General features: G+C 44.1%; 1 protein-coding gene across 1 annotated transcript in view; it reads right to left on the bottom strand.

Annotated features, from left to right (window-relative positions):
• EHD4 (EH domain containing 4) overlaps nt 1-12,402 on the bottom strand; it is a 92,885-nt gene that overhangs the window by 56,351 nt on the left and 24,132 nt on the right. Inside the window, exon 2 of the mRNA XM_082453108.1 lies at nt 3,957-4,133. Coding sequence (XP_082309234.1) covers nt 3,957-4,133 — 177 coding nt within the window. The remainder of the gene's footprint in view (nt 1-3,956; nt 4,134-12,402) is intronic.

Raw genomic sequence — 12,402 nt, forward strand, 5'->3', positions numbered from 1 at the left:
GATTCCTCTAGAAAGTAGAGCAGCACGGTGGAGTCTCAGAATGTCGCATTAAGGTATTTTCCATAGAACTCTTTGTTCCAGACTCAACTCCTTTTCTTTTTCGATTGTTCAGGTATGGAGTTTCTATCATTCAAAGCTGTCTTTTTGGGAATTTGTCTTCGTTCCTCAGAAGTGCACTGTAAACCTCCCGTTACCTTCTTAGAAACCAGCCTTAGAGATTGAGGCTTAAGCTCCACTGGTTTGTTTAATGCTTCGAGGCTGGTACCATCTTGCGAAGTACTAAACTCTTTTAAAGACGCCCCAGGGGGCAGATGCCCAAGCCCACACCCTGTAACGGGAGGGGCAGAATAATGAGACCTATCCCGTACGGGTAGGGAGGACAGGTTGCTCAGTAGGGTGGGGGGTGGAAGTTCTCCACAGCGGACAACCAGTTCTCCTCCCTACTAAGTACTGTATTTTGACCTAATTCCCAGAAAGTATGCTATGTAGAAAGAAGTTTGCCTGCCTTTAGAGCTAAGCCTGCTGCTGTTCCCACAGGGATGCTATATAATTACATACACACATTTGAGAACCCCACGCTAACTGACCCTCTTCCTTGTGTTAGTGCTGGGTGAAACGGCAGCACTGCCCTGTAGATACAACTTAAGCAGGCTGTTTACTCTTAAGTACGCTATCGATTTCCAGGTGGTACATCCCTAACATGTGAGCTTCAGGTATACATGGCCACCAGGTGGCTAGAAGGATAGGAACTCTTCTTTGCTGGTGCTTCGTGAGGTGCAGGGCAATAGGTAAAAGGGAAGAGGGAGCCTGAATTCTAGCCCTGTCTCTGCATCTTCTTGGGCAAGTCATTTTACTTCTTTGCTCTCAGTTTTCTCATCTGTAAAATGGCCCTAGTATCATCTGTCTTATTAGCCCTGAAAAGAGGGTGTATGTGAAATTATTAATCTATAATTTAGGACATAATCGTTATCATCTTCATCATCATTGTTGGCGGGCTAGATTGAGGACAGCCTTAAATGTTAGATAGAGGGCAGTAGGCAGTGATTCTCAGTCCAAACGTCCTCCCATTGGGCAGCTCAGTACAGCACTCACTAGCAGGACTCTAGCCAGATGGCCTGGGCTCCAATCCCAGCACTGCCATTTATCAGCCGAGTGGCCCTGTGGAAGTTAAATGAACCTCCCTCTGCATCAATTCCTCCTCTCTACGTTGGGGATAATAGTAGCACCTATGTCACAGGGTTTTTGTGAGAATTTAGAGCTAATTTACAAGTAAAGTTTAGACACATAGTAAATGCCATATAAATATTTGCTATTACTTTTCTATGTATTCTGAATTCAATTAACACGATTATGTAAAGCATGGGTTATTTTCAGCAAGTTTTAAATTCTGAGATAAAGAACCTTGCCATTCAAAATCTTTCCTGAGGGACTTCCCTGGCAGTCCAGTGGTTAAGACTTTGCCTTCTAATGCAGGGGGCGCGGGTTCAATCCCTGGTCCGGGAGCTAAGATCCCACAAGCCTCGTGACCAAAAAACCAAAACATAAAACAGAAGCAGTATTGTAACAAATTCAATAAAGACTTTAAAAATGGTCCACATCAAAAAAACCCCAAAAAACAAAGTCTTTCCTGAATGCTCCTTCTCCACTCTCATCTGCTGTATGCTTGGGATTTGAGAAAAAATAAATTTGTTAGGGAAGTAAATCACCTGCCAAAATAAATGAAGCCAATAGCCACTCTCTCTAGTTTTTCCCTTGTGAATACAGACTTTATAACATGGGAATTCGAAAAAGGTGGCAGCTTATTTCTTTTTTAAGCCTTTGTGAGGCAAAAAGAAAATAAGACTAAGGACAGTGGTAATGAAATCGAGGGACTCCAGGCAGCCTTTCATGGAGAAGGATCCTGTGCCCTGCACTTTCCAGGGCCTCCGGAACCTTCCAGGGCCAGTCTTGGGACAGGAAGCCTGGCTGTTGCCTGCCCCAGGACCACGGTTCCTGGGAGGCCCTGCTGGGGGAGCTTCTTGTCCCACTTCCCCTCAGCTGTGGTCCACTTGTCCCGAGAGACCCTCTGGTGTTCTCCCTCCTGGGCTCAACCCTTACTTCTCCTACAAGGAGGCACGCTGGTGCCAACCAAGGCTGCCCTGGAGTTGAGGAGGATACTTCTGCTAGAGGAGAGACTCTGCAGGTGGAAAAAACTCATCTGGACAGTATTCTGCCAATCACCGTCAGCAACAAGATGGAATTTCTCTGCGACTCCATCTACATCATCTGTACATTTCTATTTATCCCGTGGCCAAGTTCCCTTGGTGCCCCTTGGATGGCTTCTTTGATTTGCTCTGGGAGCATAAACAAGCTCTTAGAGGAGAGTACAGATCCCTAGAGAGGTGCCTGTGGAGGTCGCCTGGGCCACTCTTGGCAAGAGCCACTGCACAGCACCTGGGCACGTCATTCATTCCACAGTCCTTGTGAATGGCGCACCCTGGAGTTGTGCGATGAGGCACCTCAGCCTCTGGGAGGACAGCAGTCAGCGGGGAGGATCTGTTCCTTTTTTTTTTTTTTTTTTTTTAATCTATAAAGTAGAAGTGCAGTTCAAGTCTCTTATCTGTCAGCTCTAGTTCCATGCCTCCTTAAAGGGGTTTGGAGGACCCCTCCCTGGCTCTGCACTCCCATAGCCCACTCCCCACAACCAACCAGTCTAAAGCGGTAGACTCCTACAAGAGGGGAAGGGAGGGGTGAGGGGAACACAAGAAAGAAGAAAGGGAAAAGCGTTTTTAAAAATAGGCTAGGGGCTTCCCTGGTGGTGCAGTGGTTAAGAATCCGCCGGCCCATGCAGGGGACACAGGTTTGAGCCCTGGTCCGGGAAGATCCCACATGCCGCGGAGCAACTAAGCCTGTGCACCACAACTACTGAGCCTGCGCTCTAGAGCCCGTTAGCCACAACTACTGAGGCTGCGTGCCACAACTACTGAAGCCCACGCGCCTAGAGCCCATGCTCCGCAACAAGAGAAGCCACCACAATGAGAAGCCCGCGCACCGCAACGAAAAGTAGCCCCCACTCGCCACAACTAGAGAAAGCCCGTGCGCAGCAATGAAGACCCAATGCAGCCAAAAATAAACAAATAAATAATTAGTTAATTTTAAAAAAATAGGCTAGGAGTGTCAAAGAAGAAGAGGGAAGGGAAGGGAAGAGCAGGTGGTGCCTGAAAGTGCAGAGCTGCATCCAGGACAACCTGCTAGCTTGTCCTCTGTCCTGTACCCCACTGTGTCATTGGGAACTCTGGTGAAAGGTAGTACAAATAAAACACATCTCCAATCAAGACAGAACCTCAGCTATCCTACAACTTCACATCTGTGAAATAATGACTATGCAACAAAATTAATGTTTTGTTGTGTATTCTGACTCTATCTCCACTGCCTTGCTCTAATGAATGAGGAAGCAGCTCAAAGCATGGGACTGAGAAGCAAAAGGGAGAGCCAGGGAGGTGGGGTGACCAGTCCTGGAAAAACCAAGACTAAGTCTGGGTGTCAGGAGAACTTCAGTGGTCCTCTGGGCTCAGCTCTCTGTGCAGGAGGCCCCAGCACACGATGCCCGAGATGCGGTCATCCAGCTACCATGTAACATTGCCAGCCACAGGGAGCTCACTACCTCACAAGGCAACTTGATCTATTTCAGTGAGGCTCAAATTATTAGAAATTTGTTCCGTATACTGTGTGGCCTTATAATGTCCAAACCTGGGCCTTAGCTTTGCCCTCTGAAGTCACCCAGAGTAAGTATAAATGATCACTTCCTGAGAGAATTTTCTAGTATTTGAATATGATAGCAACTTTTCTCATAACTTCTCTCTTTCAGAACACACATGCTCTGTTCTTCTGGTTTTGGACCTTTACATGTAATGGGCAAGAATTCCAAGAACAGGTTTAAACAACCTGACCAAAGATGGCAGTTTGCTGGTCCTTACCGGTTGAGGAAAGCATTTCCAAAGCGACTAAGCTTTCGAAATGGCTTTTTGGGGTCCACGACTAAAGCGTTCCCTGGGGTGCTGCCCTCGGTCTCCCCATACATCACGGCGATGAAGGAGTCGGTGGTGGGTTCTGGACCAATCCTCATGCCTGGGAAATCTTGCTCCAGTAAGTATCTGGGAGAGGGGAAAAGAAAAGAAACTTAGCATGTGGTCACAAAGCAAGAGGCCAGAAAGCTTCCTGGGGCTACCAATTTGTAACATAATCATTTGAAAACCTAGAATATAACCCCCAAGAAAAAGAGAATGATTGGCATTGTACTCTTTTGCTAATAACGAATTTTCAAAGCTTAGAATCTATAGACCTATTTTTTCCCCCAGTGTAAGGAGCCTAGTGAAAGAGGCAGACATCTTGCAGACCTGCTGGGCCTTCTCAAAGTGGACCTTAGCTCAGCACAGCCATTCCCGCTCACGGTTCCATTGGCACAATAGATACTACCCCAGAGAAGAGTACTCAGCCAGCTCCTATGCATCCTGGAAGACCCTGCTCAGGCCCACCTCCTTTAGGGAAGCGTCCCCGTCCCTCTAGCATGTTGGGGACACCTGCTCTGTGGGCCCCAGGCACCCTGCGCCTGCAGCCATCGTGGTGCTCACCGTGGGTGCTGCACTCCTCTGTTTGTGGGCCTTGAAGGCAGGCCCATATCTATGGCCAGATGTATATTCCCAGGACCCAGCACCATGCCTGTCCACAGAGGGCACCCAGTGTAGTTAATGAAATGATGAACCATCTCCTTCCTGATCACTGGCAGTCAATGTGGCCCCAAAAGCCTCCCTTGAGCATTTTACAGCTCCCTTGGGATCCTGGAAGTCGTGGCCATGGAAGATGACTGCCAAAGAATTGAGCAGCAACGGAGACTGCTAAGGGGAGGGCTCGGATTAGATATCACCAGGGCCATCCCTAGCTTTCTGTGCAAATTGGAAAAAGATGTCCCTTCCTCTAGGCAGACCCAGCCCTGTGCCAGGGCTCACAGCTTAGTGAGCAGGACTCTCGCTGGGTTTTACCCCCATGTGCCCCGTTGCCCAGGTGCCCTCATGTAGTTTAACCTGCATACAGTGGCCCTAGCAGATGTCATTGAGGATGTTCATCCAGGGGGCTGAGGAGACCAACTGATGTGCTACAGGGCACAGGACTGGCTCAGTGGCATGGCTGGCGTGGGGCAAGGGAGCCAGAGGTAGAGCTATGGGGAAAGTCTGCTCTCTGTGGGAAATGGCTGTGTCCTAACATTAGCTCCCCCTTACCTCCACCAGCACATCATTCAGCTGAAGCCGCTCAGAGCCCCTCCCTTCCTCCCCACCAAGATTTCCTTTCCAGGATGTAGGGACACACTTAGGTATATGTATGTCTATATGGATGGAATGGGATGGGGGGTGCAAAGACAACTCCCTCCTTCCTTTGCAACCAAGGGGAACATAAGGAGGGAGTATTTTGGAATACTTTTCACTAATTACCAAGCAACAGGTGGAAACGCAGCACCTTCAGAGAACACTTGGCAGGGACAGTGAATGGCAACTGGGGGAGGGGGCGGTGGAAGAGAATGCCTGTTTGAGCTGACAGAGCCTTGTTCCAGCCCTGCCAGGGAGATGATCCTTCGCCCTGGGAGGAGGCTCAGGGCAGAAACATGCACAACTTTCTGCAACTCCCCATTCCTGCAGCTTACAGTCTTGTTTGGTCCTAAACCATTTCTTTTGTTTCTAAAATGTCTTGACTGATCAAACTGAAGCCCAGAACCTATGACTTTATTTCCAGGGTTAGAGGGAAAGAACAAACTACCAACCATCCAACACCATTTTGCCATTTTTCTAAGAATAAGAAGTTAAGCCACCCTTTAGACTCATTTTTTTCTCTGTAAATAAAACTGAAATTGTTTAGCACTCTTAGCAGGCTGTACTCTAAATGTCTGATTTTTTTTTTTTTAAATCTAAAGTTTCTACATTTCTATGAACTTGTAGAGCACCAGAATAGACACAGCATTTAAATATGTCCCTTAACATTTAGAGTAAATGTGAAAAAAATCAGATAACAGCACCCAGCATTCACCAAGTACAGTCGACCCTTGAACAACATGGGTTTGAACTGCACAGATCCACTTACATGTGGATTTTTTTTTGGTAGTAAATACTACAGTACTACATGGTCCACAGGTGGTTGAATCTGTGGATGTGGAAGTACTGAGGATACAGAGGAAACGTGGGTATGGAGGGCTAACCGTAAGCTATATGTGGATTTTTGACTCCTCAGAGGGTTGGCACTCCTAACCTGTGTTGTTCAAGGGTCAACTGTTCTCACTATTTACCTGGTGTAGTACAGTACTCTGGTGTAGTATACACTATCTACCTGGTGTATACTAACATTATCCCCATTTTACAGGTGGGAAAACTGAGGCACCAGAAAGGCTAAGCAACGTGCCCAAGGTCACACAGTAAGTGTTTCAGTGGAGATGGAATGCAGGCAGTCAGACTCTAGGTCTTGTGCTGTCTCCAGATATGTTTAAACCTGGGCTTCAGTTGGTAGTTTGTTCAGAGATGAGGAGCACAAGGGGAGTTTCAGGGTGCCTCCATAAGGCACTATGGCCCAATTATTTCCTCCAAAGTGAGGGAAAAGAGCTCTCCAAACCGTCCTCCTGCATGGTCCCTGGGCTGCCCTAACAACAAGGGGCCAGCTCTCCCCATTCTCCCTGGAGAAAAGCTGGGGAGAGAAGATGCTATTTTTCAAAACATATTCAAACTTAATTTTTAAAAAATCTCAAAACTTTTTCAGGCACCTAGTAGACTAGTAAATATTCTTAGGAGCAGAAAGGTTCATGTTTATAATCTCTTATGAAATTCCACACAAATCTTAGAAATGCTGATAAAAGCTACAGCAAGAGCATCACACATTTTGTGAAACTCCAGCACTTATAGAGTGTATGCAGAACGTATGGATTTCACATACACGTATGAATTTAGGAATTTAACTTTTACAGCCACTCTGAGATCTTAAGTCTGAAACCATTCAACAGCAAAGCTAGAAGTCAAGTCCAGATCACACCCATCCCACGTGCAGTTAGATTTCCATACCCCGTTTCCTGGATGAGGCAGTGCCAGGAGGCCTGTGGGAGACACGGAGGAAGGGGGACGACTGGGGAGAGGTGCCAATGTCAGCAGCCAATGTCACCAGGCTTCCTGCAGCGCACGACTCACAAAAAGGTTAGGTCCAAGTGTTGGTTTGAAACCTGACAGGCACTTTCCCATAGAATCAATGTTAACAGCAATGGCTGACTTGCCAAGATAGCCAAAAAAGGGGCTTGTTGCTGGTCAAACTCATGAGTGGCCATGCAGGACTGGGAGCCTGGAGCTCCTCCCTCCTGGCTGGAGGCTTTTGCTTTTATACCAGGCTCAGCCCCATAGCCGTGGGGTTCCACACAGCGCCCAGCTTCTAGGACCCCAAGTAGGACCTGTCAGATACATGAGTTAATACATGACACTCTCAGCTGATTGCCCAGAGAGTCTTTACATTGGGGGATTGAGGGACTTGCCTGGCGGTCCAGTGGTTAGGACTCAGCGCTTTCACTGCCAGGGCTCAGGTTCAGTCCCTGATCTGGGAACTAAGATCCCAGCTGCGTGGAGCAGCCAAAAAGACACCCCCAAAATGAAAAACAAATGCATTGCTACGTTGGGGGATTGTGAAACTCAGATATACTTCAGTCACACCCCTGGGCAGGCAGGCATGTGTCACATACGGTGAGGGAACTAAGAACAGCCAGGACACAAAGTATCTGATGTGAACAAAGTGAGAATGAAGAGATAAGGTTCAAACCCAGCAACGTTGAAAGGAAGAGTCTGAGTGGATCCTGAGGTGTGATGCACCGAAACGGGTTACCCACCCAGCCGCATGCATGAGACTGATCAACTGTGATACTATTTTTTTTTTTTTTGGACACCTCAGAGGCTTTCCCAAAGCTACAAGTTCCAGAGACTTTGTGGTGTTATCTGCAATAACAAGAATTCAAAGGAACAAGAGGCCATAGGAAGACTTCAGAAAAGACTCCCCTGCAGTTCAGAGTCGGCGAGCCCACTGCACGAGCATCCTGTGCATTGGGCTGGGTTTTGTCCCCGGCTCCACCTCACTCTCCTTTTCCTGTGTTCTCAGAGAGGGCTGCTAACTCCAGTGGCGACTGCTCCCAAGAGTCTCCAGCCAAGTCATCAATGAAAAAAGGGACAGACATTTGGACTCCAAGCAGCTGGACAGAGGGGGTGGTGGGACCTGACATTGCTTTGTCCCTGTCCGCTGAGGGCCATGGTTCGGTTGCATCCAAGTGGCTCCTGGGACCCTGGCTGCTGTGCTCAGCCCAGGTCAAGGAGCTGCTTTCATGCAAGGCTATATGTAGACAGCGTCTTTCTTCTTCCATTGCTTAGGTTAGAAAATTTCTTTTTGACTTCATAGAAAAAACTGTCATTTGTGATGGGACCTAATGAAACTTAAAAGCTTTTGCACAGCAAAGGAAACCAGAAACAAGACAAAAAGATAACCCTCAGAATGGGAGAAAATATTTGCAAATGAAGCAACTGACAAAGGATTAATCTCTAAAATATACAAGCAGCTCAAGATCAAAAAAACAAACAACCCAATCCAAAAATAGGCAGAAGACCTAGACATTTATCCAAAGAAGATACACAGATTGCCCACAAACACATGAAAGGATGCTCAACATCACTAATCATTAGAGAAATGCAAATCAAAACTACAATGAGGTATCACCTCACACCCGTCAGAATGGCCATCATCAAAAAATCTACAAACAATAAATGCTGGAGAGGATGTGGAGAAAAGGGAACCCTCTTGCACTGTTGGTGGGAATGTAAAATGATACAGCCACTATGGAGAACAGTGTGGAGGTTCCTTAAAAAAACTAAAAATAGAACTACCATACGATCCAGCAATCCCACTACTGGACATATGCCCAGAGAAAACCATAATTCAAAAAGAGTCATGTACCACAATGTTCACTGCAGCTCTATTTACAATAGCCAGGACGTGGAAGCAACCTAAGTGTCCAACGACAGATGAATGGATAAAAAAGATGTGGCACATACATACAATGGAATATTACTCAGCCATAAAAAGAAATGAAATTGAGTTATTTGTAGTGAGGTGGATGGACCTAGAGTCTGTCATACAGAGTGAAGTAGGTCAGAAAGAGAAAAACAAATACCATATGCTAACACACATATATGGAATCTAAAAAAAAAAAAGGTTCTGAAGAACCTAGGGGCAGGACAGGAATAAAGATGTAGATGTAGAGAATGGGGAGGGGGAAGGGTAAGCTGGGACGAAGTGAAAGAGTGGCATGGACATATATACACTACCAAATGTAAAATAGATAGCTAGTAGGAAGCAGCTGCATAGCATAGGTAGATCAGCTCGGTGCTTTGTGACCACCTAGAGGGGTGGGATAGGGAGGGTGGGAGAGAGATGCAAGAGGGAGGAGATATGGGGATATATGTATATGTATAGCTGATTCACCTTGTTATAAAGCAGAAACTAACACACCACTGTAAAGCAATTATACTCCAATAAAGACGCTAAAAAAAAAAATTGTCATTTGTGACAGAGGAAGAACAAAAATCTTCAAGACAATGAAAAGTCCCTCAACATACCCAAGCACCATCCTCTCAAAGACAAGCTTAAGAATAACTAAAAAAACAAGCAAACAAACAAACTAGAAGAGGCAAATTACTCAATGATAGACATCCAAAATTCCAGCTGCAAACCTCGTCTCCCTTGGGTATCCACCCATGCGTTCTGTCTGGGTTTTGTCTGTCACACTTGTGCTTGGAATAATGGAAAAGGCATTAATTATTTTAGTAATACACCTAACGTTTGAGAACTTGTTATGTACTGAAGTCTTTATATGAATAAACTTATTTCATCCTAAGTTCCTTATGGGGTAGGTACTATTTTTATCCCCCATTTTACAGATGAGAAAACAAAGGTTCAAATAGATTAAATTGTTTATTAGAACGTAGAATTTCTATTAGTCCTGTGAGAGCACTACCTGCCCTAAATCAGAGCTTAAGAGGCTATCAACCTCCAACAGGCGTGTTTACAGGAATGGGTTTTGTGAATCATAACAAATATACAAATCTAAGACTTTTCAGTTGGTATTCATTCATTAAGTAAGCACTCTAAAAAGCAATATGGCACATCTATCTGGGGTGTTTTATGAGCATTATTTTTTAAATCCTCAAGCCAGAAATGAGAAAGAGAAATGGCTTGTGTAATGCTAAATGAGATTTTAAAATATTTGTGCATACACTGGCATCTGTGCAGAGAGTTTAGAGGTTTAATTCATTGCTGTGGTCTGGGACATTTTTTAAAAGAGCATTTAACTCCAACGGTCATTTTGTTCCTTTGAGCATTACTAAGGTTTTAAACCATAGAGATGTGAAAAAAGTATCTAAAGTACAACTTTTGAGCTCAGCAAGAGAAACAGTTTTATTTCCTGATTTTTAAATCCAGGGCTATGAGTTTAAATACATTTCAATTTATAGTGTGTTGGACGGTTTTACATAATGTATTTTTGATTGATAATACCTGACCCACCATTTCACTAGGAAAGGGACTGAAAAGAAAGTGTTAGTCTTTCAACTCTGATTTGTCCTAAATCTGGAAATGATGTTTTTAAAGCAGTTTCTTTTGTTTATCCTCATGTTTAATACCAAGAAATGGAAATGCCAGAAGAATCAAACGTTTATTATCACAAAAGTCTTATAAAAATGGTCCAGAATATATAATTATTTCCTAGCAATGAGTACCACCACCACTACCACCACTGCTTGTAGACACCACCAAACAACAGATTATGATGAAATACTAATAATAATGATAATAATCTTACAAATAACAGTTTATAAGGCATTTCACATATAGGCTTTATCCTTTCACCCTCCCTGTTGCTGGAGCAGGTATTTTTATCCCTAGCTTATAGAAGAGAAAACTGCGCTTATGACAAGTTAAGCAGCTTGCACAGGACCACATTAATACAGGACAATGACTAATGTGAACATTTTGATATACTTCCATCCAGTCATTTTCTGCAGGTATAATTTTTTCTTTATACAATTGGGATCAAAGCATTTAAACAATTTTGCACCTAGACTTTTCACCATTAGTTTTTCCTCACACCATTAAAAATTATTTGAAAACACAAGTTTTAATGGCTGCATACTATTCTGAGGTGAGTATGCATCAATTTAGCTTGCCATGTCCTTACTGTTGGGCATTGAAATAGCTTCCCGTTTCTTGCTATGAAAAATAATGCTGATAGAAAACAAACTTCTGGTTACCAAAGGGGAAAGGGCAGGGGGGAGGGTAAGTTGGGAGCCTGGGATTAACAGATACACACTACTATATATAAAATAGATAAACAAGGACCTACAGTACAGCACAGGGAACTATACTTGATATCTTGTATTAACCCATAATGGAAAAGAATCTGGAAAAGAATTTATATATATATATATATATCTGAATCACTCTGCTGTACACTAGAAACTAACACAACATTGTACATCAACTATACTTCAAATAAATAAATAATGCTGAGATAAATATCTCTGAGCAAACATCTACTTTAAAAAGTTTTTAGCTTATTTATTTATTTTTATTGAATTATAGTTGCTTTACAACATATTAGTTTCAGGTATACAGCATAGTGATCTAGTATTTTTACATATTATATTCTATTAAAAGTTATTAAAAGGTTACTTTAAATATTTAATCTTCTTTGAGTTATTGAAAAACTAAGTCAGGCCAAGCTTCACTTCCATTTTAAAACTCTGCGTCTTCCTCAAGTGTGAAATCTAACTTTTCTTTTCATTTTTGTTTTCCCTTAGTTAAATCATTGACATATTATCACCAGGACTGTTTGTTCAGATGACATCATCCTTGTAACTGCTCTACGTACTAAGGGAGTGGACCAAGAAAAACTGGAACGGCCTGTTGGACCAAGTATTTGGAATTTGCTGGGTAAAGCCTTTCATATCTCTATTTTTCCAGCTATGAGTGGAATTTAAACTACATCGGGCTGGGATATGCTGAAGGCACAGTGCTGTCTAACCTATGTCATCATCTGGAGCTGCTCCTCTCCACCTTCCACGCTGCTCTGGAAGGAGGGTGGAAGAAAGGGAAAGGAAGGAAAGGAGAACAAAGGGAGAGGAAGTTTACAGGAATCAAAAGCAGCATGCTTCCGTGGGCAGGCCCCACACCTGCACACCTGCTATCAAGGGGAAATGGCCAGCACATGCTGAGGAAAGAGATAGCAAGCATCCAAACCAAAAACAGCCCTCGCACAAAAATATATTAAACCCCCACAAGCTATTCAGGGATGCTCCCTCATATAAATAG

The sequence above is a fragment of the Balaenoptera physalus genome (assembly GCF_965194825.1).
Source record: "Balaenoptera physalus genome assembly, chromosome: 2".
In the NCBI taxonomy this organism is placed as follows: Eukaryota; Metazoa; Chordata; class Mammalia; order Artiodactyla; family Balaenopteridae; genus Balaenoptera; species Balaenoptera physalus.